We start from the raw sequence: 23,717 nt of genomic DNA, 5'->3' as shown, positions 1-23,717 counted from the left end.
CCATGAAGCGCTATGATGAAACTGGCTCTCATAAGGACTGCCACAGGACAGGAAGACCCAGAGTTACCTCTGCTGCAGAAGATAAGTTCATTAGTTTTACCAGCCTCAGAAATAGTAAATTATCTGCACCTCAGATTGCAGCCCAAATAAATTTTTCACAGAGTTCAAGTAACAGACACATCTCATCATCAACTTTTCAGAGGACACTACATGAATCAGGCCTTGGTCTATTTGCTGCAAAGAAACCACTACCAAAGGACACCAATAATAAGAAGAGACTTGCTTGGTCGATGAAATATGAGCAATGGATATTAGACTGTTAGAAATCTGTCCTTGGTCTGATGAGTCCAAATTTGAGATTTTTGGTTCCAACCGTCGTGTCTTTGTGAGACGCAGAGTAGGTAAATGGATGATCTCCGCATGTGTGGTTCCCACCATGAAGCATGGAGGAGGATGTGTGGGGTGCTTTCCTGGTGACACTGTCAGTGATTTATTTACAATTCAAGGCACGCTTAACCAGCATGGCTACCACAGCATTCTACAGCGATATGCCATTCCATCTGGTTTGCGCTTAGTGGGACAATCATTTGCTTTTCAACAGGACAATGACCCAAAACACACCACTAGGCTGTGTAAGGGCTATTTTACCCAGAAGTAGAGTGATGGATTGTCCCCTCACCCAACCTCAACTCAATTGAGATGGTTTGGGAAGAGTTGGACCACAGACTGAAGGAAAAGCAGCCAACGAGTGCTCAGCATATGTGGGAACTCCTTCAAGACTGTTGGAAAAGCATTCCAGGTGACTACCTCATGAAGCTGGTTGAGAGAATGCCAAGAGTCATCAAGGCAAAGGGTGGCTACTTTGATGAATCTAACATGTAAAATACATTTTGATATTTTTAACCCTTTTTTGTTTTCTACATGATTCCATACGTGATATTTCATAGTTTTGAACTCTTCAGTATTATTCTACAATGTAGAAAAACCCTTGAATGCGTAGGTGTGTCCAAACTTTGGACTGGTTCTGTAAGAACAGACAGTACGTATTTGCACTCTGTTGCACTTGTTTTACCAGTCTCAACATATCGCCCTAGGCCTTAATGTATATATCAAGATGTTCAATCAATGATATTTACAGTGGTGGAAAAAGTACCCAATCGTCATACTTAAGTAAAATTAAAGATACCTTAATAGAAAATGGGTCATCCAGTAAAATACTACTTGAATAAAAGTGTAAAAGAATTTGGTTTAAAATATACTTAAGTAAGAAAAGTAAATTTAATTGCAAAAATATACTTAAGTATCAAAAGTAAAAGTATAAATCATTTCAAATTCCTTCTGTTAAGAGAACCAGATGGCACGATTTTCCTGTTGTGTTTTACAGATAGCCAGAGGCACATCATTTACAAACAAACCATTTGTGTTTAGTGAGTCAGCCAAATTAGAGGCAGTAGGGATGACCAGAGATGTTCTATTGATAAGTGTGTGAATTGGGCAATTTTCCTGTCCTGCTAAGTACTTTTGAGTGTCAGGGAAATATATGGAGTAAAAAGTACATTATTTTCTTCAGGAATGTGGTAGAGTAAAAGTCAAAGTTGATAGAAATATAAGTTGTAAAGTGAAGTACCGGTACCTCAAAAAACTACTTAAGTGGTACTTCAAAGTATTTTTACTTAAGTATTTTTACACAACTGGATATTTACCAAATAACATGTTGAAGAAAGCCTGAAAATTCAAGAATGTTCTAGAGAAACTAGACTATCAATTTAGAATGTTCTTGACCAGTCCACTGTAACACTCTCCAGATTATATTTGCTGTCATTTGACTGTTACACCTCCAAACAATCAATAATTTATTTTGGACATTGTAACAGGAGAGGTTTCTATTTATTAAAATCCCTATGCTAGTCTTATTAATATTTTTCATGTGGTAATTTCAGTGCTGTTTTTGCTGACAGAAAATGTATCCCTTCATTGAAAAGAGATTTCACAGAAATGAATTTATTAGTTTATGGCATAATTCACAAAATATTTTAATTCATATATATAATTATAACTTTTGTTGGAACTGCATGTTTGTCAAATAAAGCAAAATGTGTAATTGTGAACTGAACTATTGATTAAAAAAAATATATGTTTTAAAATCGGTTGTCTGCAGCATGCAATACAGGAAGTCTGTGGCATGTGCCAAACTCACTTACAGGACCATACATATTTTCTGACTAAACTGAAGACTTACTTGTTACCTTACTTATTCTGGGTGCCTGGCAGCCATCCTGCACCCTGGTTGCTCTATGACAGGATGGCTGAAATTGCATTAAAGGCCCAATGCAGCCGTTTTTATGTCACTATCAAATCATTTTTGGTTAACAATTAAGTACCTCACTGTGATTATTTTCAATTAAAATTGTCCAAAAGAAACAAACTGAAAAAGGGGAAAACTGAAAACTAAATGTTATTGGCAGAGAGATTTGGAACTCTCTTTCTTATTAATCTAATGACTAATTATTAGTGATGTCACCAGGTCGGCCAAAACTCCTTTCCACTAAAACAGACTGACATTTCAGGCGGTCTTTTCAAACAGCTCTTACACTAAAAGGCCATTATAATAATTTTCACAATTTTACAGTATTATTCCAAACTCATAGTGTGGAAATATATATAAAACACTGGAACATCGCATTTTGACTGCAATGGTCCTTTAATAACAGTAAATTATCCAAATTTACCAAGGGCAAGAAACGTGGTGTTTGTGACATTTTAGAATTGGTATTGACCATCTCGATGGCAACCGCAGCAGTCAAAATTGTCACTACTTTATAGGAAACAGTTTTGATGTAAACATTTAAAAAAAAAAAAAAAAAAAAATGTTTGTTTCATCACCTCGGATCACTTTTATTTCTTAATCGCTCTGAGCAAGGTTGACAGCAGGCATCAGGGGATTTGTGTTCTGTTCCGTGTGGCTCCCAATTCAAGATTTATCCTCATCCACGATCTCTTGCACAGCGTCTGAGTTGGTGCTGACCACCTCGCCTTCAACAATCTCCTGCACATAGGTTACCACCTTCTGCAAAAAGGTATTCGTGGTGGTGACGGTTGAGGGACTGTGGAGGCAGAGACAATATAGTTAGAAAGGCCTACCTTGGCTCAATTATTTTTGGCACACACATTTCAAGACCATTGTTTTTTTAACGATTTATGTAAAGATCCAGGCTCACCTGGAAAACTCTCCTTCCAGCAGTCTCCTGTACTCAGCGATCTCCATCTCCAATCTGGTCTTGATGTCCAGTAGCATTCTGTACTGTTGGCCCTGGCGGTCCAGGTCAGCACGAAGATGACCAAGCTGGTCCTCCAGGCTGGTCACCTGCCTCTGATAGCCAGCTAGCATATTGGCATAGCGGCTCTGTGTTTCAGCCAGGGTGCCTTCCAGAGATGCTTTCTGACAGGAATAAGTAAGTAAGAAAGAAAGAGAGACAGACAGACAGACAGACAGACAGACAGACATAATCTTTTGTTTATCTCACCATGCTGAGTTGGGATTGGAGTTCAATTTCTAGACTTTGCAGTGTGTGCTTAACTTCAGTGATTTCAGATCTGGATGATTGGAGGGTCTCTGTGCTGACTGCCACAACATTGTTGATTTCTTCTGACTGTGAATGAAAGACCGCATACCGTAGGGGGTCATTACTGATTACATTCACTGAAGACTATAACTGGAAAACATAAACATGTTATTGGCCAAAAAGAAAGGATGCAGTATAACCTTGGCATTGAACCAGCCCTCCAGATCTTTACAGTTCTTGTTAGCGACTGCCTCGTAGTGGTCGCGGATTTCAGCCATGACTTTGGTGAGGTCTTCCTGTGGTGCAGCATCCACCTCCACGTTGACCTGGCCGCTCATCTGATTATGCATGGCCAAGAGGTCCTGGGAACAAAGCATTAACATATATCTGGTCAGTATTCAATCCTGTGCGTCATTATCACATAGTAGCCTAATGTTGATTCATAGCAACGTTCATCCCATAGCCTCTGCTTGAGGTCTTTGTCAAACCCACCTCCTCGTGGTTCATCTTGAGGTGCGTCAACTCCTCTCTAAGCCCCTCAATCTGCATCTCCAGGTCAGATCTGGCCAAGGTCAGCTCGTCCAGCACCCTCCTCAGCCCACTGATGTCGGCCTCCACAGCCTGCCTCATAGCCAGCTCATTCTCATACCTTTGTAACATTAATGCATCAACAAGGTTCTTAGTTCTAACTTTATGTTTGTCTAAATTAGTGATTGATTTCAACATTATTGTATAATACATTTTGAGAATAATCTATCTAGGCACAACATGAAAGTAATTATTATTCTCAGACTCACTTTGCTTGAAAGTCATCTGTGGCCCGCTTAGCGTTGTCAATGGCCAGGTAGATTCCTCCATTCAAATGAGTGGCATCAACGATCTGAAAGAGGGCACAGAGGTATGTCTCCGATTTTATGGGTGGATTACTGAGATCAGATTTCACGTAGACATTTTCCTGTGGACCAGAAGCATTGTTTGGCAGTGTGTAGTGGGTGTAGTGGTGTGTATCCAACGTTAAGAGAACAGAGCTCTGTAAATACACCACAGTGAAAGCTTCACAATGGAATAGAAGACAGCGGAGGGCAAAATGGCGATTCCAAATAGCTGCGATCATCTGATGGAAAGTTGATCACTATAGGTCAAAAAATAGGAAAAATCTATTGTGAAAGAGGCATTTCTATGTAGGCTTTGTGGTTGCACTGGACAAAAATGTATCTGCTTACATGCAACTGATAATGACAAAATACATTATTTTCTTCTTTTTTTTAAGCATGTTAGCAAAACTAGCTATAATGCACATACTGACAGCTGATCTAAAATGTGAAAATCTAGCATACATTTATTCTTCAGGTAAACATTGAGGTCTCCCTTTCTAAATACACCCTCATCCTTAGTGAAAACGTCTTGCCTCTGCGGAGCTCTGTTTGGGTGTGGCTCGAGACACAAGACAAAAAAAACTCCTTACGGGAAACTTTGTCTGGAATGTCTTTCAGCTGATGCAGCTCATATTTACAGACATTGGGCATTATTGGGACAAGTAGTCCAAATCTGAGCAGCTGCCCATTCCTAACAAAAACTGACTGCACCCCTCCACAACAACACCCTTAAAAATAAATAAACCATGATGTTGTTCTGCCAACAGAATTTTATTTTTTAGTTTGTCATTGAAAAAACCCAGTGTGCATTTGCTTTAAACTGACCTCTCATTTTCATATGGACTTTACACTAATCTGTCTTCCTATGTACAATGTTACTTCTTTGCTATATACTACTTTCTGCCAGATGTTCATTTTATAGTATCTAAGCCTGGAATTGGTGGCCTTACCCTGTCTTGGAGTTCATGGATGGTAACCTTGAAGGCAGTCCAGTCATGAAATTCTGTCTTGGTCCTGGCCTCCAGGAACATGCAGATCTTATGCTCCAGATCAGCGTTGGCCTTCTCCAGGGAGCGGACCTTGTCCAGGTAGGAGGACAGACGGTCGTTCAGGTTCTGCATGGTGGCCTTCTTGTTCTCGTTCACATCGACAGAGTCAGACACGTTGAAGCCACCAGCCCCACCACCCATGCCAAAACCACCACCAGCAGAGTAAGTGTTAGAGGCATTGGAGATGCGCACCCCGGAGCCACCTGCATCCCTGTACACGCTGCCGGCCCCCATGGCGCTGATCTGTCCACCTCCCATGCTACCACCGGAATAGCGAGGATAGCCCATTCTCATGGATCCACCAGAGGCCACAACGCTACGGTTTGAGAAGGAGGTCATGGTGACTGAGGCTGCTGTCGTACTGCTCTGGCTGGAGGGGAATGAGTGCAGAGCAGTTGGACACGGCTCCTTTTATGCCAGACAATGAGGGAGGGAGAGGGGGGTTTGAGGTTTATACACAGGTGAATGTGTGGAAAATTCCATCCATACAGCACAAGACCGGTAACTCAGGGAAAAAAATAAGAAACCTGTCAATAAAGCAGGTATGTAAGGGGCATAGAGATAGTAGTATACCCTAGTCTGGGTAGCAGTCTTTTTAACTAACATTCCACTCCTTGCTACTCCTGTCATTTGCTGATGTAATTCCTTTTATTTCCCAAATACATTTTTGGCACAACCAATATTCTAGCTAGTGCAGACTGAGGTACCCTGCAGCAGCTCTGTACAATGTCCTATTCTGTGACAGAGCACTAGTAACAGCAATCCCCAAATCACTGCTGTTTATTTTGTTTATTTTTATTTGTACATCGGCTATTGTTGGGTACTAAGCTTACTGTCTCAAACGTACAGATATTATTTTCAAGGAGACCACCATGGTCCATTGCAGTTTTCCCATTGGTAAAAGTAATGCGGAGCATTGCTGAACAACAACCACTGAACATTGTGAACCGTAAAACACTGGTTGTGTGTCCTGCTGCTTGGTCTTGAAAAATCTTTCCTCAAGCGAGCTGTTTGACACCTGATCCAAATGTGCATAGAGTTTGTCCTTGTATAGGGAACATGAGCCTTGGCTTTAACTATTTGTCCATACACTGCACCTATAGTTTTAGAATAATCCAGCATTAGGCCACACTTTTAAATTGCTATTTCCTTTAGAACTTAGCTGATTATTGTGATTAAAACCTACACTACTGTTCAAAAGTTTGGGGTCACTTAGAAATGTCCTTGTTTTTGAAAGAAAATCAATTTATTTCTCCATTAAAATAACATAAACCAGAAATACAGTGTAGACATTGTTAATGTTGTAAATGACTATTGTAGCTGGAAATGGCTAATTGTCATAAGTCTAGGTGATGCTGGTAAGGCGGAGTCAGGCGCAGGACACAGAGATGAGTAATAACCGTTACTTTACTCAAAAACAATATTCCATGAAGGAGACAAAATAATCCAGATCACAAAATGAGACAACTTGACATTAACAAACATGCACAAAATCAAGGGGGAAACCAGAGGGTTAAATAGTGAACAATGATTATGGAATGGAAACCAGGTGTGTACTATGAAGACAAAACAAATGGAAAAAGAAACGTGGATCAGTGGCGACTAGAAAACCGATGACGTCGATCGTCGAACACCGCCCAAACAAGGAGAGGGACCAACTTCGCGGGAGTCGTGACACTGATTTTTAATGGAATATCTACATAGGCGTACAGAGGCCTGGCCTTCTAGGTAGAGTTGCAAAGAAAAAGCCATATCTCAGACCGGCCAATAAAAATAAAAGATTAAGATGGGCAACAGAACACAGACCCTGGACAGAGGAATTCTGCCTAGAAGGCCAGCATCCCGGAGTCGCCTCTTCACTGTTGACATTGAGACTGGTGTTTTGCGGGTACTATTTAATGAAGCTGCCAGTTGAGGACTTGTGAGGTGTCTGTTTCTCAAACTAGACTCTCTAATGTACTTGTCCTCTTGCTCAGTTGTGCACCAGGGCCTCCCACTCCTCTTTCTATTCTGGTTAGAACCAGTTTGCGCTGTTCTGTGAAGGGAGTAGTACCCAGCGTTGTACGAGATCTTCAGTTTCTTGGCAATTTCTCGCATGGAATAGCCTTCATTTCTCAGAACAGGAATAGACTGACGAATTTCAGAAGAAGGTTATTTGTTTCTGGCCATTTTGAGTGAGCCTGTAATCGAACCCACAAATGCTGATGCTCCAGATACTCAACTACTTTAAAGAAGGTCGGTTTTATTGCTTCTTTAATCAGAACACCAGTTTTCAGCTGTGCTAATATAATTGCAAAAGGGTTTTCTAATGATCAATTAGCCTTTTATAATGATAAACCTGGATTAGATAACATAACATGCCATTGGAACACAGGAGTGATGGCTTCTGACAATGGGCCTCTGTACGCCTATGTAGATATTCCATTAAAAATCAGCCGTTTCCAACTACAATAGTCATTTACAACATTAACAATATTATTGTATTATTGACTGTATGTTTTGTTCATTCCATGTGTAACTCTGTGTTGTTGTACGTGTCAAACTGCTATGCTTTATCTTGGCCAGGTCGCAGTTGCAAATGAGAACTTGTTCTCAACTTTTTTTTGCTTACCTTTCAAAAACAAGGAAATGTCTAAGTGACCCCAAACTTTTGAACGATAGTGTACATTTTACAGCCCGACTACAATGTTGGCTTTGGTTAGTCCAGAAGTCAATTGTTGCAGATAGTGGATTTTGTCAGTTGTTGCGGATAGCAAATCTTGTTGCAGATAGAAAATGTCTTATAGTTCACTGTAATAGTCTCTTTTGTATTTTGTTTGTTTTTCCATGAGAGATATTGTTTTACAAGTTACAGTTTGTGCTTTGTTTTGTCACTTGGGTAAGCTTCATTCGTTTGTTTTGTCTGACTGCCAAGGGATTTCCAGATCACTGGGTTAGCTGAAGTTCCAAAACACTGTTTGTGGTATTAATTGTTTAATCCAAAAGTGAAAGAGAAAAACTGATAACTGGTGATCTTATATCAGTAATTGACACTTGTTGTTGAATGCACACACCATTAAATGGCCAACTGGGTTAAATGGACAAAGGTCATCATCAATAAGACTGCAATTAGACTTAACAACTGATTACTATGTTTACATTATTTGTTTGACTTTCAATTGGCCACATATAATCTGTTTATTTAGTGTCCCATGGCTTTATAGTGTGTCAACAAAAGGTTAATTATGGAGTAAGCAGACATATTACATTGTTAACTGCAGTGTAGACATCATTATTCTACGTTTATGGGGTGAGGCCTTTTATAGGGTACAAAGGGCTTTAATAGCCTATGATAAGGGCTTAGCTTATAATGCATGTATTGTGCGTGCAATTAAAGGTAAAGATAGCGAGAGGATGTTGCAACAAACAGCACCGTAGATAATGAGATGAGCGTGATGCAATACTTTGCTCTTACACAGTCACACAGAGTATCTGCGCATGTCCACGGGTGAACTTCACGCTGCTACAAAGGGGTAGCTACGGGACCAAAACAGCTGAGAAGTTTAGCCTTGCGCTTCAACACTCTTAGTTGTTGTGGACGTTGACCCACTATGTATTTACATGGTGCATGCAACATCCTCTTGCTGAGTTTCCAATATTTGGTAAAACATTTATCAAGTTGATGTTATTTTGCAAGGGAAAGAGTGTATTTTTTTTCCATACAGCCTAATTAACTGTCAGTGTTAAACACGAAATCAAAAGGAAAGGCTACCAGAGTTAGATTAACAGGTAATGCTCAGGAAATGTGTATTGAGTTGATGTGAAGTAGACAATGCCAAGACACGAAAAGTCAGTTTCAAGACTTCAGAGCACGTTTATTTCTTAATCTCTTTGAGAAAGTTTGACAGTAGTCATCAGAGATATGGTGTTCTTTGTTGTGACATTTCTGGTTCAAGATGTTTCTCACGGGGACACAACCAGTGTCCCGGCAGAGGAACTGGTAGAGCTGACCACCTTGCCGTCCACCATTTCCTCCACAATAGTCACCACCTTGCGTGTTGTTGTGGACGAGGATGAGGATGACATGCTAAAAGAGCAAAAAAAACTATGTTGTTAGGTTCCATCATTCTGAGGCAAATTTGACTGTATGTCTATGCCATTTGAAACACGAGGCATGAGACTCAAAGCTCACCTGCTAGCCTCTCCATCCAGCAGTCTCCTGTACTCGGCGATCTCCATCTCCAGTCTGGTCTTGATATCCAGCAGCATCCGGTATTCGTGTCCTTGTCGTTCCAGCTCAGCCCTGAGATTCACCAACTGTTCCTCCAAGCTAGTCACCTGCATCTGATAACCCGACAGCTGCATGGAGTAACGGTTCTTTGTCTCTGCGAGGTTATTTTCCATGGATGATTTCTATTGGAGAGAAATGAAGAGTAAAACAAAACATCAGGAAGTAGTTGAGCAAATTCATTGATGGGTGGCAGACATTGAAACAAAATAATTTTGGTTGATTTCTGAACAGTCTTACCATGCTTATTTGTGATTGCAGTTCGATTTCAAGACTCTGCAGTGTGCGTTTGACTTCTGAGATTTCAGATCTGGACGTTTGGATAACTTCTGTGCTGATTGCGACCTCCTTATTCAGCGCCTCGGTCTGTGGGAAACACCATCCAAAATAATGTTTTTACATGAACAATTCAATTGATGGGACATTTGACATCATGGACCTAAATTATGGAATCATTTTTATAACGAGAAACAGTATTACCTTGGCGTGGAACCAGCCCTCCAGTTCTCTGTTGTTCTTGGCAGCGACAGCCTCGTAGTGTTCGCGAATCTCAGCCATGACTTTGCTGAGGTCTTCCTGTGGTGCAGCGTCAACCTCCACATGGACCTGGCCGCTCATCTGGGCACGCATGGACAACAGCTCCTAAAGGAATCATGGATAGTCTGGGTCAACCTCAGTCATGCATTACTCATTATGCATGACAATGACGTTTCCCCTCCCCAATCAACTGATGACAAATCGTCATGAAGCTTGGCAATTACTTCTGTATGACTAAATCTGAAGTCACTCAGACTCACCTCCTCGTGGTTCTTCTTGAGGAAGATCAACTCCTCTCTCAGGCCCTCAATCTGCATCTCCAGGTCAGATCTGGCCATGGTCAGGTCATCCAGCACCCTCCTCAGGCCACTGATGTCGGCCTCCACTGACTGCCTCATGGACAGCTCGTTCTCATACCTAAGCAAAATCAAAACAGCTTTGTTTACTGGACTAAAGTTATACTCTGTCTACTGAAGACAGTATGGAATGATGCACATTTATTGTGATCATTCATGATGTCACCCACTTGACCCTGAAGTCATCTGCTGCCAGCTTGGCGTTGTCAATGCTGAGGTAGATTCCACTGTTGATGCGTGTGGCATCCTGGATCTGAAAGAGAAAATTACGTTTTGGAGTTGAACAGTTTTGTCTGGAGTGATTAAATGAATGGCGCTATAAACTTGATCTGATTTTGAGGCTGTTTTGGGTGTGTTAGTGTGTCTGACATTGGACCAGAGATCAATGACCCTGGGGATACGTACACTGCATTCACAGTGCACAATGGTATTAATGATAAAGCTACATTTAAGAACATCAACACGGTAATGGCCATTAACTAGATTTATGATATTGTCCTGGATATTATTGGGTAACTGGTGAAGGCTTACTAAGTAGTGGTGTTTATTTTGTGCCTTGGAGTAACTGGCACCCCCCTTCCTCTTCCACAATAGTAAGGTAACAGCTATCAGTGGCCGTAAAACCCAGCCTTTATTAAACAAGTGGTAAAAGTAGTCATAATGGTGTACTGCAGTTTTAAACGAGTTGACTGACATACCTTGCCTTGGAGTTCGGTGATAGAGAGATGGAAGTCACTGTAGTCACGACCAGTGGGGGAGGTCTTGGCCTCCAGGAACATGTGGATCTTGTGCTCCAGATCAGCGTTGGCCGTCTCCAGGGAGCGGACCTTGTCCAGGTAAGTGGCCAGACGGTCGTTCAGGTTCTGCATGGTGGCCTTCTCGTTGGCAGACACGTGCAGGTCCAGGCCATCAGACAGGTTGAAGCCACCTCCACCACCACCCATACCAAAACCACCACCAGCAGAGAAGGACCTGGATGCACTGGAACTGGAGATCCGGACCCCGGAGCCACCTGCACCCCCGTACACGCTGCCGGCCCTCGTGCCGCTGATGCGGCTGCCACCTCCCATGCTGCCACCTCCAGACATGGAGAGGCGAGAGAAGCCCATAGGTGCTCCCCTCATGGATCCACCAGATGACATGAAGCTGCTGCTGGAGAAGGACATGTTGATTGAGTCTGCGGTCTTACTGCTCTAGCTGGAGTGGACTTAGTGAAGAGTGGAGGAGAAGGGCTAGTTGTTTTATACAACTTCACGGGGGGGGGGGGGGGGGGGGGTAGAGGTGGGAGGGAAAAGATAATGAAAGGCGTGGGAGAAACACCTCCCCAAAGTCTCCTATTCAAGTCATAAAAAGCAAATGAGCGCACACAGGCATGACAGACTCAATCTGTCAATTGCTTGTGGGTGTGGCAAAGGGCAGCGTGTTCTGAGATGTCATTTCTTATCAATTGTCATGTATTTCTGCTCGTCAGAGAGTATCAGTCTGCAGAGCACATGTTTAATAATGTACTCAGGATTAAAACACACTAAACCATTGAAATTTCATCTTTAATACAATTTGACTTAAAACACAATTTAGAACAAACAAAAGTGTAGTGGAGATTGCGCCTTGGTTAAAGAGTAACTTCCCCCTGATTACACAAGGCACCCTAGCTGTGCCAGTAAGACACTAAGGGTGAGAAGTGTGTGTGGACTGGCTAAAGATAACTCATTGAGTCAAGGCCATCTCCATGCAAACTTTTAACAACTGCTTACAACTCAGCCTTTCATGAAGGAATGTGGTGCCCTGGATTCACTGGCAGCAGCTTTGCATTGTGCACACCGGGATTACGACGTAAACCAGTTCTTTGGTCAACAACACACACTATTCATTGCCTGCAGAATCACACTTCAGCGCTGTATAACCTTGAATCAACAATGATAACAGTGCATGGATTTAATTGAATTGGTGTTTTTCCCTAATAAACAAATGAATCAAAAGCCGATCCAGTCTAAGATAGCATGAGTTTTTGTTACACTCACTTAATAATCAATCTATAAGTTCTTAAGAATTTGGAATGAAATTAAGCCACACTATTGGGTCTTATTAATGCCATTTATACGTTTTGATTTGTTGTTTGTAACCTGTGTCTGTCTGAATAGGAAAACATACCACAGCTCAAGCCTTGAGCTACTGAGCTACCTTTCACCATCTTTAAAGTTAAAATTCTACCAATGCATGTGTGGTTATAAGCTAACAATATTGCGTTGCTAACAGCCTCAAGTGCACCTAAAATCATTAGCGAGGGAGGAGCAAAGCCAAAACTTGATGTGAAGCATTAGATAAAGCCCTTACACCTAAAAAAATGTAAGACAAGATGATACTTGCCTGTTCTCATCATCAGCTGTTGAATCTCTGGGGCATGTAAATATGTTATTTACCGGTACGTGCCATCCTCTACCTGTCTTGCCATCTTGAATGTTTCCATTGTGCCCTGCTTTGTAACAAGCTACAGTAACACTTTAGGAATCCATTAAGTCGCTATCATTGATTAAAAAAAAACATCAAAATATGTTTATCACCGCAAGATAATTATTCTTTAGTCTCTTTGATTACAGGGTTTGTATATAATTGTCGTAACACTTATAATTCACACGTATAATTCTATGTACACTGATTGAACCCATATCTCATCCACGGTTTCATCTGATTAGTTTGTTTGTGGACCGCTGCAGGTTTCTGCTTGTACAAAAACCTGTCCAACCTGTGGCCCCGCAAGATTGGCCCCCAGCCCCATACAGGCCTCTTCATTTATCATCCGCAATAGAAGTTGTTTAAACAAACCCTCTCTAGATGTTATGTGTAAATAAAGTCTCTTTTACGATTCGTCCAGCAGGATCCCTCTCAGACAAAGAATTGTCACTTTGTCCTGCTGAAACAATATTTTCTCTGTCTTCTCTCTCTAAGCCTCATCTGTTGCTGCATCTTGTTGCTTTACCATGGCTAACATTTAATGAGTCTGATGGTAACTGATGGTAGAACAGTGCAAACACCAAAATCACATTTCCCCCACTAACTGCAACTGACCTATAAGCTCCATTCTCTGTCATACCATAAATGCATTCAGTGTGTTACATTATTCACAAACATGTTTTTACTTAGTCCTTCATTGTTTTGGTTGTGTATTGTGTTGTGTATGTGTCACAGCAATGCATCTCTCCTGTCACCTGGCTGGGTCTCTGCATGTTAAAATGCACTTAGTGTTTCAGGCCAAGCGAGAAAACACTTGGGACTGAGAGAAAGGTGAATGAGGGTGAAGGTTATTGTCTTTTAACAACCAGTGGTGTAATACATGCCTCTTCCAGGCATAAAGCTTGCAAACGCCTGTATTAAGCTGTCTACGGACAGCCAGGGGCACATTCCAACAGTCAGACATAATTTACAAACACAGTGTTTGAGTTTAGTGAGTGTGCCAGATCAGAGGCAGGAGGGATGACAAGACGTTATATTGATAGGTGCATGAATTGTACCATATTGCTGTCCTGCCTGAGAATTCAAAATGTAACAAGTACTTTTGGGTGTCAAGGGAAGTGTATGGGAGTAAAAAGTACATATTTTCTTTAGGAATGTAGTGGAGTAAATAGTAAAGTACATATACCCCAAAAAACTACTTAAGTAGTACCGCAACGTATTTTTACTTAGTTACTTTACACCACTGTCAGCAACACATGAAAACATCTAAAACATTCCATATTGCAGTCTTTATGGCCAGTAATTGAAAAGGGTGCTGTAATGGCTGTTGGAAGGAGAGGACCAAGGTGCAGAGTGGTATTGATATATTGATTTAATGAACACAGTAATAACAAAGAGAACAACCGAAACAGTTCTGGCTGGTGCAGACACACAACAGAAAACAACTACCCACACCCATAGTGGGAAAACAGGCTGCCTAAGTATGATTCTCAATCAGAGACAACAATAACCAGCTGCCTCTGATTGGGAACCATACCAGGCCTAAACATAGAAACACAACACCTAGACATACAACATAGAATGCCCACCCACATCACACCCTGACCAAACAAAAAATAGAAACATACAAAGCAATCTACGGTCAGGGCGTGACAGGTGCCTTTTGTTTGATCCTTTCATCTCCTCACATAGAGCCATGACATACAGTGGCTGTACTTATAGGTAAGGTATAGCCTACAACTATTTTAAAGCTCTCATGATCCTTTATATAAGCTATGGGGATGGGAACAATTCAAGCATGTGCTAAGGAATTTATTCATTACGAATGCAGTGTGACTGAGTGAAAGGCAACATACAGTGAGGGGAAAAGTATTTGATCCCTTGCTGATTTTGTATGTTTGCCCACTGACAAAGAAATGATCAGTCTATAATTTTAATGGTAGGTTTATTTGAACAGTGAGAGACAGAATAACAACTAAAAAAAATCCAGAAAAATGCATGTCAAAAATGTTATAAATTGATTTGCATTTTAATGAGGGAAAGAAGTATTTGACCCCCTCTCAATTAGAAGGATTTCTGGCTCCCAGGTGTCTTTTATACAGGTAACGAGCTGATATTAGGAGCACACTCTTAAAGGGAGTGCTCCTAATCTCAGCTTGTTACCTGTATAAAAGACACCTGTCCACAGAAGCAATCAATCAATCAGATTCCAAACTCTCCACCATGGCCAAGTCCAAAGAGCTCTCCAAAGATGTCAGGGACAAGATTGTAGACCTACACAAGGTTGGAATGGGCTACAAGACCATCGCCAAGCATCTTGGTGAGAAGGTGACAACAGTTGATCAGTTCTTTGTCAGTGGGCAAACGTACAAAATCAGCAGGGGATCAAATAAGTTTTTTCCCTCACTGTACCTAACAGGTTAATGGTGGGCCTGCTAGATCTAGCTTGTGAGGTGTGTCACTATAAGAGGAACTTATAAAACTAAATGCAACAGTAGTTGTTACCAATAAATCACTTCTGTAGTCACTATCAGTCACTCCTAGTTTCCTAGTAACACAAATAAGCCTTTATAATCTTTAAATCTTGTGGGTTAAACATTGACATGCCACACCTATGTGTCAACACCCGTCCCTCAGAGAATGGAGAAATCTATCGGTTGAAACGACTAACCAATCTCAAGTCTTCGTTCTTACTTTAACCTATCTCAACATTAAAACACTATATACAAACAGCGCAAGGCACCTGGCCCTGTCAGAAACTATCTCAAACATTCGCTGACTTGGCTGATTTAAAGAACTAGCCTATGTGCTCGGAACATGCAATCTGGAGTTATTTGCCTTAAAGGGTTTGAAAAGGAATATTTAAAAGGAAGGAGTCTGAGCACACTCAGGGTTTTACCACTGATCTCTTGAGTGACAGCTAGGTCAACCAAGATGCCTAAGCTTCCTCAGCCCTGTCATAGTAATCCTTAGTTGAAGGGTAAAGAGCTGCAGGCAGTAAGTCTGGAGCCGTAGCTATCTTGCAGGGAAGGGTAAAGTAGGCCTCTGAACCCACAAGTTAATTTTCACTCGTTGACAGACATTTTGTGCAGCAAAAAGCTGGCCTCCATTAGGTTACATAAACTGATGCCCGAAAGCAGTGTAAAATCCCTCTCTGGAGCTTTTTAGAATAAAGTACAATAATAGTATGGATTAATTTCCATTATTATTGCTTTAAATTAGTGTCCATAAGTAAATGTTCCTTGGAATCGGTATAGAGGTATAGAAAACATGCCAAACATAACGATATAGAAAAACACATTACAAGGTACAGTACAATGTTCAGTCCAATGTACTAATTTGTACATTAAATGGCTAGTTTCTCCACAGCAGATTGACCCAGTCCCAAAGATAGAAAATGTAACTTTCTGACCCTTTCTGGACATGTTGCCTACACAGTAACCTTTGCCCTTCTCAACCTTCTCTGCCACACCCATCCCCACTCCCATCTAGACTAAGAATGGACACTAACGACCGAAGTGCTATTAAATCAGTGACAGGGAAACGCTGTGCATGGGGCCTCAAGCAAACTGCTGTCAGGCTAAACTAGTCCAGATAGTAGACTAATTATAAAAGGATACAATACTAAAGGTCTAATCACACAAAGGGACATTCACAATATCAATACTTATACATTTATTGAATAGCTACAACTTTTAGAGTAATTCACCTAATTACGGAATTCCATTTGAAACAATGTAGATAAACATCGCTGAAATGATTTCATGCAAATGTACCCAATAAGCTGTTGTTGGAATCCACATCACTCTGTCTAGTAATAAGACCAAGTGTAGAGCCATAAAACTACAGAGGATGCACAAACGTGCTGGTGTTCCATCCAAAAACTGGTGCGAATGAATGACTTCAGAGCTAACAATCAGTGTTGATCCCCACTACAAATTGACTACAACTCTTGAACACATCCTAATTACAGAGTAGAGTGTTCAACAAACCCAGATTGGATTACATTTCATCATGTTAACATCAGTGCAGATAATCCAAGCATTTTGAAACGCTCCGCCTCAGTGACAATGCTGGTTTGTATGAAGAAAGAGGCGTTTCTGTCATAAATCATTGCATGGTGGCTCTGGTTAGATAAGCAGTCTGGAGCCTCTCTCTTTGACATATTAACCAATCTGTAATGCATGAATTTCCCTTTATGGTTCCACAGAGAAAGAACGAGAGAGCTAGCTTTCCCCCCCCCCCGACTCATGCCACTGATAAAAACTGTGACACACCCTATTTTCAAGTCAAATTGGATCCCTATTTGCAAAGGCACCACATGCCTATTTGCCTATGCAGCCATTTGTTTTCCACAAGCCTTTCTCTGATTCCACCCCATCAATTCATACCATCCCAGCAGGCACAATGGTGTCGGCGTTTGCCAGTTTAAGGGCCTTGCTACTTGACTGCGCTATTGAATGCAGTATTATAATATTTGTATTTGTATTTATTAGGGATCCCTGGCAGCAGCTTCTCTTCCTGGGGCCCAAACACATTAAAGCACTTACATTACATATAAAACAAAATATAAAACAGTACATCATATAACATTGTTATACCACTACATATCTGCAATACAAAATGTATAATACCACCATACAACTATTACAACAAATATTACAATGTATGCGTGTATCTGCACCTTTGTGTGTCTCTTTACAGTCCCCGATGTTCCAAAAAGTGTATTTTTTACCTGTTTTTTTTAAATCTGATTCCACTGCTTGCATCAGTTACCTGATGTGGAATAGAGTTCCATGTAGTCATGGCTTTATGTAGTACTGTGCACCTCCCATAGTCTGTTCTGGACTTGGCGATTGTGAAGAGACCTCTGGTGGCATGTCTTGTGGGGTATGCATGGGTGTCCGAGCTGTCTGCTAGTAGTTTAAACAGACAGCTCTGTAGATTCAGGCTTGTCAACACTTCTTACAAAAACAAGTAGTGATGACGTCAATCTCTCTTCCACTTTGAGCCATGAGAGATTGACATGCATGTCATTAATGTTAGCTCTCCGTGTACCTTTAAGGGCCAGCAGTGCTGCGCTGTTCTGAGCCAACTGAAATGTTCCTAAGTCCCTCTTTGTGTCACCTGACCACAATACTGAACAGTTGTCTAGGTGTGACAAAACCAGGGTCTGTAGGACCTGCCTTGTTGACAGTATTGTTAGGAAAACCTGCTCTTTCCCATCACATAGACTGACCAGGTGAATCCAGGTGAAAGCTATGATCCTCATTCATTTGCAAGATGTTCATCAGGCGTGGGCTTTCTCTGTGAGCTCCTTGCAGTTTTGGAAAGGGGGATTTTTACCATATAAGGAAATGTCATGCATGATCCCCTTATCACTTCCATCTAAGTAACTAAAGTGTAGAATTAACTTGACACTTTTACCTTGGAACGAACAATACGATTTTGACACTAATGGTACAGTGGAAACTGGTCTAAAAGGAGTGAACAAATATAAACGCGATTGAGATGTTGTGAAATATGAATACAGGCAGTGTGATGCCAACAGTCCCATTTGATTAAGCCCAGTCTTTCCCCCATCTTGGATTCAGCAATATTCCATGTAACAAAGGTCCTAGCAAGTGAAGCAATCAAGCCCAACCTTCCGCCGAAAAGAAGCTGCAGCACTTGATCCCATAGCAAGGAGTTGAGTTGTTTGATGAACCACTGAATTAATAGATGATTTGTCTGTTAACCGCTTCTACATCATTTTACAGCTGTGTGTAATGAAACGAATTACAGCCATGCACAGTTATTGCCCTATGCCACAAATCAGAACAACATGTACACACATGTTTCGCAAGATACCAATTTGGTAAGAGAGTCTTAAGAATAAATGACGTTGGGAGTGACTAATGGGAGGTATGGGTCGGGAGACTGAGTGGGAGGGAGGGTTGGGTCTTACTGAGATAAGAGAAGTGGTTGTTAACCTGTGATTCCCAGTAGTCTGAATGTCGACTCTATGGCTGCATCCCAGCCCTCATCACATACTGTTGCACATTCATGAAAACCTGTAAACCACTTCCTGTCCTAGCCTTCCCTACTTATGACCAACCTGTATATCTTATGTCGATTAATGAGAACAGGTGAAGCAGTGTAAAATGTGATTAACCCCGCGTTTCTCAAAAGCCAAGTGATACTATTTGATGTCTATTTATTTCAATCTGATCATGCCACAACAAGCCTTAACCTTTTAAAGTAGGCGCTTGTCTTTATTTTGATTTCTGGCAGTAATCCAAACAAAACTTTACGCTACTTCCTCTTGCCTCAGGCTTAACTGGGTGGCATTTAGCATTTGCATGCTTAGAGCCTTGCAAGCTTTGGCAACGTGCCTCTAGATGAAGTAAAACAACTTTTGAAGTCCGGATGGGGCAAGAACTGGTGACACACAGTCGATGGAGCATTGTAACTGACACGGTCGGTTTAATGAAGGAATGTATGCAATACCTGACCTTTCCACGCTCTACAGCAGATTTCTGCTGCTTTTTATTTGTGCATGCATGGCGAATTCATCCGCCCACAGCGTTGTGCAAGCAATCAAAGCGAGAGCCAGATGCTTTTCACCCCGCAGATAAGAAAAACAGATGGGTGAGCTTTAAGGACAAGCTATCTCTTCCCACAGAAGGCACAGCTAGGGATCCTACAAAAACAGATCAGCTAACCCTGGTCTACATCTAATCTAAAAATGAACACATAAAACAGCATGTCCACAATGGTACACCCATACACAAGGGTTGGTTCACACACACATACAAAGAGAGAGAGAGAGAGTTTGTGTGTGTATGAGGGAGAGGGGACATTTTTTGCTGGTCCATGGCAACTTGGATTGCTGATAAGATTTACTAGAGCAATGATAAAGAAGACCATCTCTGGTCTTTTATGATTTGAACAATTACAGTATCATGGTTGAGTAGACTATTTGGCATCTGATATCAAAATGTCCCCAGTCCATTGTCCTCAGTCCATGTGCAACTATTTGGGATAACAGTTAAAACAGTAGTGAACCTCTCTCTCCGGGATTTACCTACATCATGATTGCCTTTTTGAGAATGAAGCCTGAGAAGTTTGGTTTAACATACCAAACCTTAACCAGGGATTGCAAATGTTAAAAGTGAATTTAGCAGGCCCCAATACAGAGCCTTGAGGATCACCAATAATCAAATCATGTCTGTCCATGATGCGTAATTATTTTCAATAAAATCACTTCTGTGCTGGCACAGCATAAACACACGGAAGTGGGAAGCTGCACCAGTCTGCACAACTAATTCACAAGTTGTAATAAAGAACATGTATTGGACAAAAGAATAGCTCTAACCCTACAGACATCCTTACCATTAGTGTGTGAGTTTGCGATAGCTCATGTACAGTACCAGTCAAAGGTTTGGATACACCTACTCATTCAAGGGGTTTTCTTCATTTTTACAATTTTCTACATTATAGAATAATAGTGAAGACATCAAAACAATGAAATAACACATGGACTCATGAAGTAACCAAAAAAGTGTTAAACATATAAAAATATATTTGAGATTTGAGATTCTCCAAAGTAGCCAGCCTTTTGGCTTGATGACAGCTTTGCACACTTGGTATTCTCTCAACCAGCTTCATGAATTAGTCACCTGGAATGCATTTACATTAAAAGGTGTGCCTTGTTAAAAGTTAATTTGTGGACTTTATTTTCCTTCTTAATGCATTTGAGCCATTCAGTTGTGTTGTGACAAAGTAGGGTTGGTATACAGAAGAATGCCCTATTTGGTAAAAGACCAAGTCCATATTATGGTAAGAACAGCTCAAATAAGCGAAGAGAAATGACAGTCCATCAGTACTTTCAAGTTTCTTCAAGTGCAGTTGCCAAAACCCTCAAGCGCTATGAAGAAACTGGCTCTCATGAGGACCGCCACAGGACAGGAAGACCCAGAGTTACCTCTGCTGCAGAGGATAAGTTCATTATAGTTAACTGCACCTTAGATTGCAGCACAAATAAATTATACCTCACAGAGTTCAAGTAACAGACACATCTCAACATCAACTCTTCAGAGGAGACTGCGTGAATCAGGCCTTCATGGTCAAATTGCTTTAAAGAAACCACTACTAAAGGACACCAATAAGATGATCACCCGACCTCAACCCAATTGAGATGGTTTGGGTTGAGTTGGACCGCAGAGTGAAGGAAAAGCAGCCAACAAGTGCTCATATGTGGGAATTCATTCAAGACAGTTGGAAAATCATTCCTCATGAAGCTGGTTGAGAGAATGCCAAGATTGTGCAAAGCTGCCATCAAGGCAAAGGGTGGCTGCTTTGAAGAATCTCAAATATAAAATAGACTTTGATTTGTTTAACACTTTTTTTTGGTTACTACATGATTCCATACGTGTTATCCATATGTTGTTTTGATGTATTCACTGTTTTTCTACAATGGAGAACATTTTTAAAATAAAGAAAAACCTTTAAATGAGTAGATGTGTCCAAACTTTTGACTGGTACTGTAGATCTCCTTGAAAGTCACCCAATTGTGCTACCAAGCAAACTGCAGTAGTGAATCATCATCCCCAGTTCATTGGTCCTCCTTTGACAATGGAGTGGCTATGAAACCACAGGCATGATTGAGGTTTATACAGGCGCAGAGAGAGAGAAACCTCCCACCACAGAGATTCTGAACAGACAGGTTTTATCTTTAACTTCTGTCTGTCATTGACTAGTTTGCATTTGACACTGGTGTCACTTCAAACGAAGCCGCTTGATGTGAAGCGTCATTCCCATGCTATATTCCATCACAAAGACTTGTACTGTCATCAAGTTCAGCTTGATCCTTTTTGTGTGTGTCAATATGGCGTCAGGCAAGGTCACGCAACTGTTTCAAATTCTCATTTGAACGGTCATGTTGAACAATAGCATTATTTAACAGTAATAAGGAGCAGCCTCCAATGCACATTAAATCGCATTAACCCGCACAGAACTCCGCTACTTCCTTGTATGTTGTTTGAGTGTGGGGCTGAAAGAATGGCACGTGATAAATGGCATGTAATTAACACACACAGGCTGCTTTTGTGCCTATGTTCTTTTGAGCTGTGTGTAAGGGGTGTGTTCATATTTGTTAATCCTGCCTTTTACATACCAAAAGTCAACTCCATACAAAGTCATGGACATTTTGATGAGCCACCTCCAGGTGCTTACAATCCCTCCCATTCATCTCTTCCCATTCTGGCCTTGCCTCATGTCATCCCGGCCCTTTGATGAATGAACAAGTTGCTCAAGTCACTGCTCAATCATTCTATGCAACTCCTACTTCCTTACATCACTATGCTTTTAATTGCCTGAAATCGTATGTATCTAACCTTAAAAAAAATGGATCTACACATACAGAACTCAGTTATTATCTTGTAGGTGGAAATATCAGCATATGATAGAATTCTGAGTGTAGAGAGCATGATGTTAAAAGCTCCAGTGTGGTAGAGAGAAATGACAGAAGTGTGTTGCAGTGACACATGGTGGCAGTGTGGAGTGTGTGGATAGCTCTGCAGTGTGCAGATGACAGTGTTACATAAGGGAAGTGGAGATGGCAGAAGTATATCTACAGCAGTGTTACAGGTCCTTTTCTGCATTCAAATGGAGCAGGAATGAATGAGAACTGCCTGTTTTTTAATAAATGTTTTATTGTTGGACAAAAACTGTAAAACAAAAATCTAGCCATTTTTCAGTTATCTCGTTTTTGCATATAAACTAAAAAACAAGTAGAAATGTAGATTTTCACATATGGGTGGGATTACATGTGGAATGCCTGTCATTGGCCAAATGCAGAGCCAACACTTCCCCCCCAAGCGAAAAAAAATATTTATATATATTTGAATACATTGAACAAACATATAAACGCAACATGGTAAGTGTCGGTCCCATGTTTCATTGAGGTAAAGATGCCTTAATAATGAATCAACCGTGTCGTGCTAGGGGGAAACCCTGCATTATCGTATGAGTAGGCATATGCTACGGACAATTGCATTTTATTGATGGCAATTCTAATGCGCAAGGATACCGTGAAGAGGTCCCGGAGGCCCATTGTCGTGCCTTTCATCTGATGCCATCACCTCATGTTTCAGCATGATAATGCACAGCCACATGTCGCAAGGTCCTATACACAATTCCTGGAAGCTGACATTTCCCAGTTCTTCCATGGCCTGTCTACTCACCAGACATGTCACCCATGTATGACAGCGTGATCCAGTTCTCGCCAATATCCATTAACTTGAAGAGGAGTGGGGAGTGGGACAACATTCCACAGTCCACAATCAACAGGCTGATCAACTCTATGCGAAGGAGATGTATCGTGCTGTATGAGGGAAATGTTGGTCACACCACATACTGACTGGTTTTCTGATCCACGCCCCTACCTTATTTTTTTAAAGGTATCTGTGACCAACAGATGCATATCTGTGTTCCCAGTCATGTGAAATCCATAGATAAGGGCCTAATGAATTTATTTTAATTGACTGATTTCCTTATATGATCTGCAGTATCTCAGTAAAATCTTTTGAAATTGTTGCATGTCGCGTTTATATCTTTTCAGTGTATATTTTCAGAGT

General features: G+C 41.1%; 2 protein-coding genes across 2 annotated transcripts; both read right to left on the bottom strand.

Annotated features, from left to right (window-relative positions):
- Window positions 1-2,870: 2,870 nt before the first annotated feature.
- On the bottom strand, window positions 2,871-5,916 carry LOC110538112 (keratin, type I cytoskeletal 50 kDa-like). The gene is made up of 7 exons (XM_021624711.3): window positions 5,389-5,916; window positions 4,361-4,443; window positions 4,056-4,212; window positions 3,764-3,925; window positions 3,525-3,650; window positions 3,219-3,439; window positions 2,871-3,104 (listed from the first exon to the last, which is right to left on the bottom strand). The coding sequence occupies exons 1-7, from the start codon at window positions 5,824-5,826 to the stop codon at window positions 2,972-2,974; spliced, it is 1,320 nt and encodes a 439-aa protein (XP_021480386.3). The 5' UTR covers window positions 5,827-5,916; the 3' UTR covers window positions 2,871-2,971.
- Window positions 5,917-9,316: 3,400 nt separating this feature from the next.
- On the bottom strand, window positions 9,317-11,860 carry LOC110538110 (keratin, type I cytoskeletal 50 kDa). The gene is made up of 7 exons (XM_021624709.3): window positions 11,346-11,860; window positions 10,818-10,900; window positions 10,552-10,708; window positions 10,235-10,396; window positions 9,995-10,120; window positions 9,659-9,879; window positions 9,317-9,553 (listed from the first exon to the last, which is right to left on the bottom strand). The coding sequence occupies exons 1-7, from the start codon at window positions 11,811-11,813 to the stop codon at window positions 9,430-9,432; spliced, it is 1,341 nt and encodes a 446-aa protein (XP_021480384.2). The 5' UTR covers window positions 11,814-11,860; the 3' UTR covers window positions 9,317-9,429.
- Window positions 11,861-23,717: the final 11,857 nt, after the last annotated feature.

Source organism: Oncorhynchus mykiss, chromosome 12 (genome assembly GCF_057628025.1).
Source record: "Oncorhynchus mykiss isolate SJ-2025 chromosome 12, ASM5762802v1, whole genome shotgun sequence".
Lineage (NCBI taxonomy): Eukaryota > Metazoa > Chordata > Actinopteri > Salmoniformes > Salmonidae > Oncorhynchus > Oncorhynchus mykiss.
This window is presented reverse-complemented; position numbering and strand designations above follow the sequence as displayed.

Bases quoted from the DNA above. Each gene is read 5' to 3' on its own strand.
- LOC110538112 (XM_021624711.3), bottom strand. From the start codon at position 5,826: ATGACCTCCTTCTCAAACCGTAGCGTTGTGGCCTCTGGTGGATCCATG. The intron at 4,213-4,360 runs GTGAGTCTGAGA...AATGTTACAAAG, and splicing joins ACAGATGACTTTCAAGCAAA to GTATGAGAATGAGCTGGCTA. The intron at 3,651-3,763 runs GTTATACTGCAT...TTTCATTCACAG, and splicing joins AGGGCTGGTTCAATGCCAAG to TCAGAAGAAATCAACAATGT.
- LOC110538110 (XM_021624709.3), bottom strand. From the start codon at position 11,813: ATGTCCTTCTCCAGCAGCAGCTTCATGTCATCTGGTGGATCCATGAGG. The intron at 9,880-9,994 runs GTAAGACTGTTC...TCTCTCCAATAG, and splicing joins TGCAATCACAAATAAGCATG to AAATCATCCATGGAAAATAA. The intron at 9,554-9,658 runs GTGAGCTTTGAG...TTGCTCTTTTAG, and splicing joins CTGGATGGAGAGGCTAGCAG to CATGTCATCCTCATCCTCGT.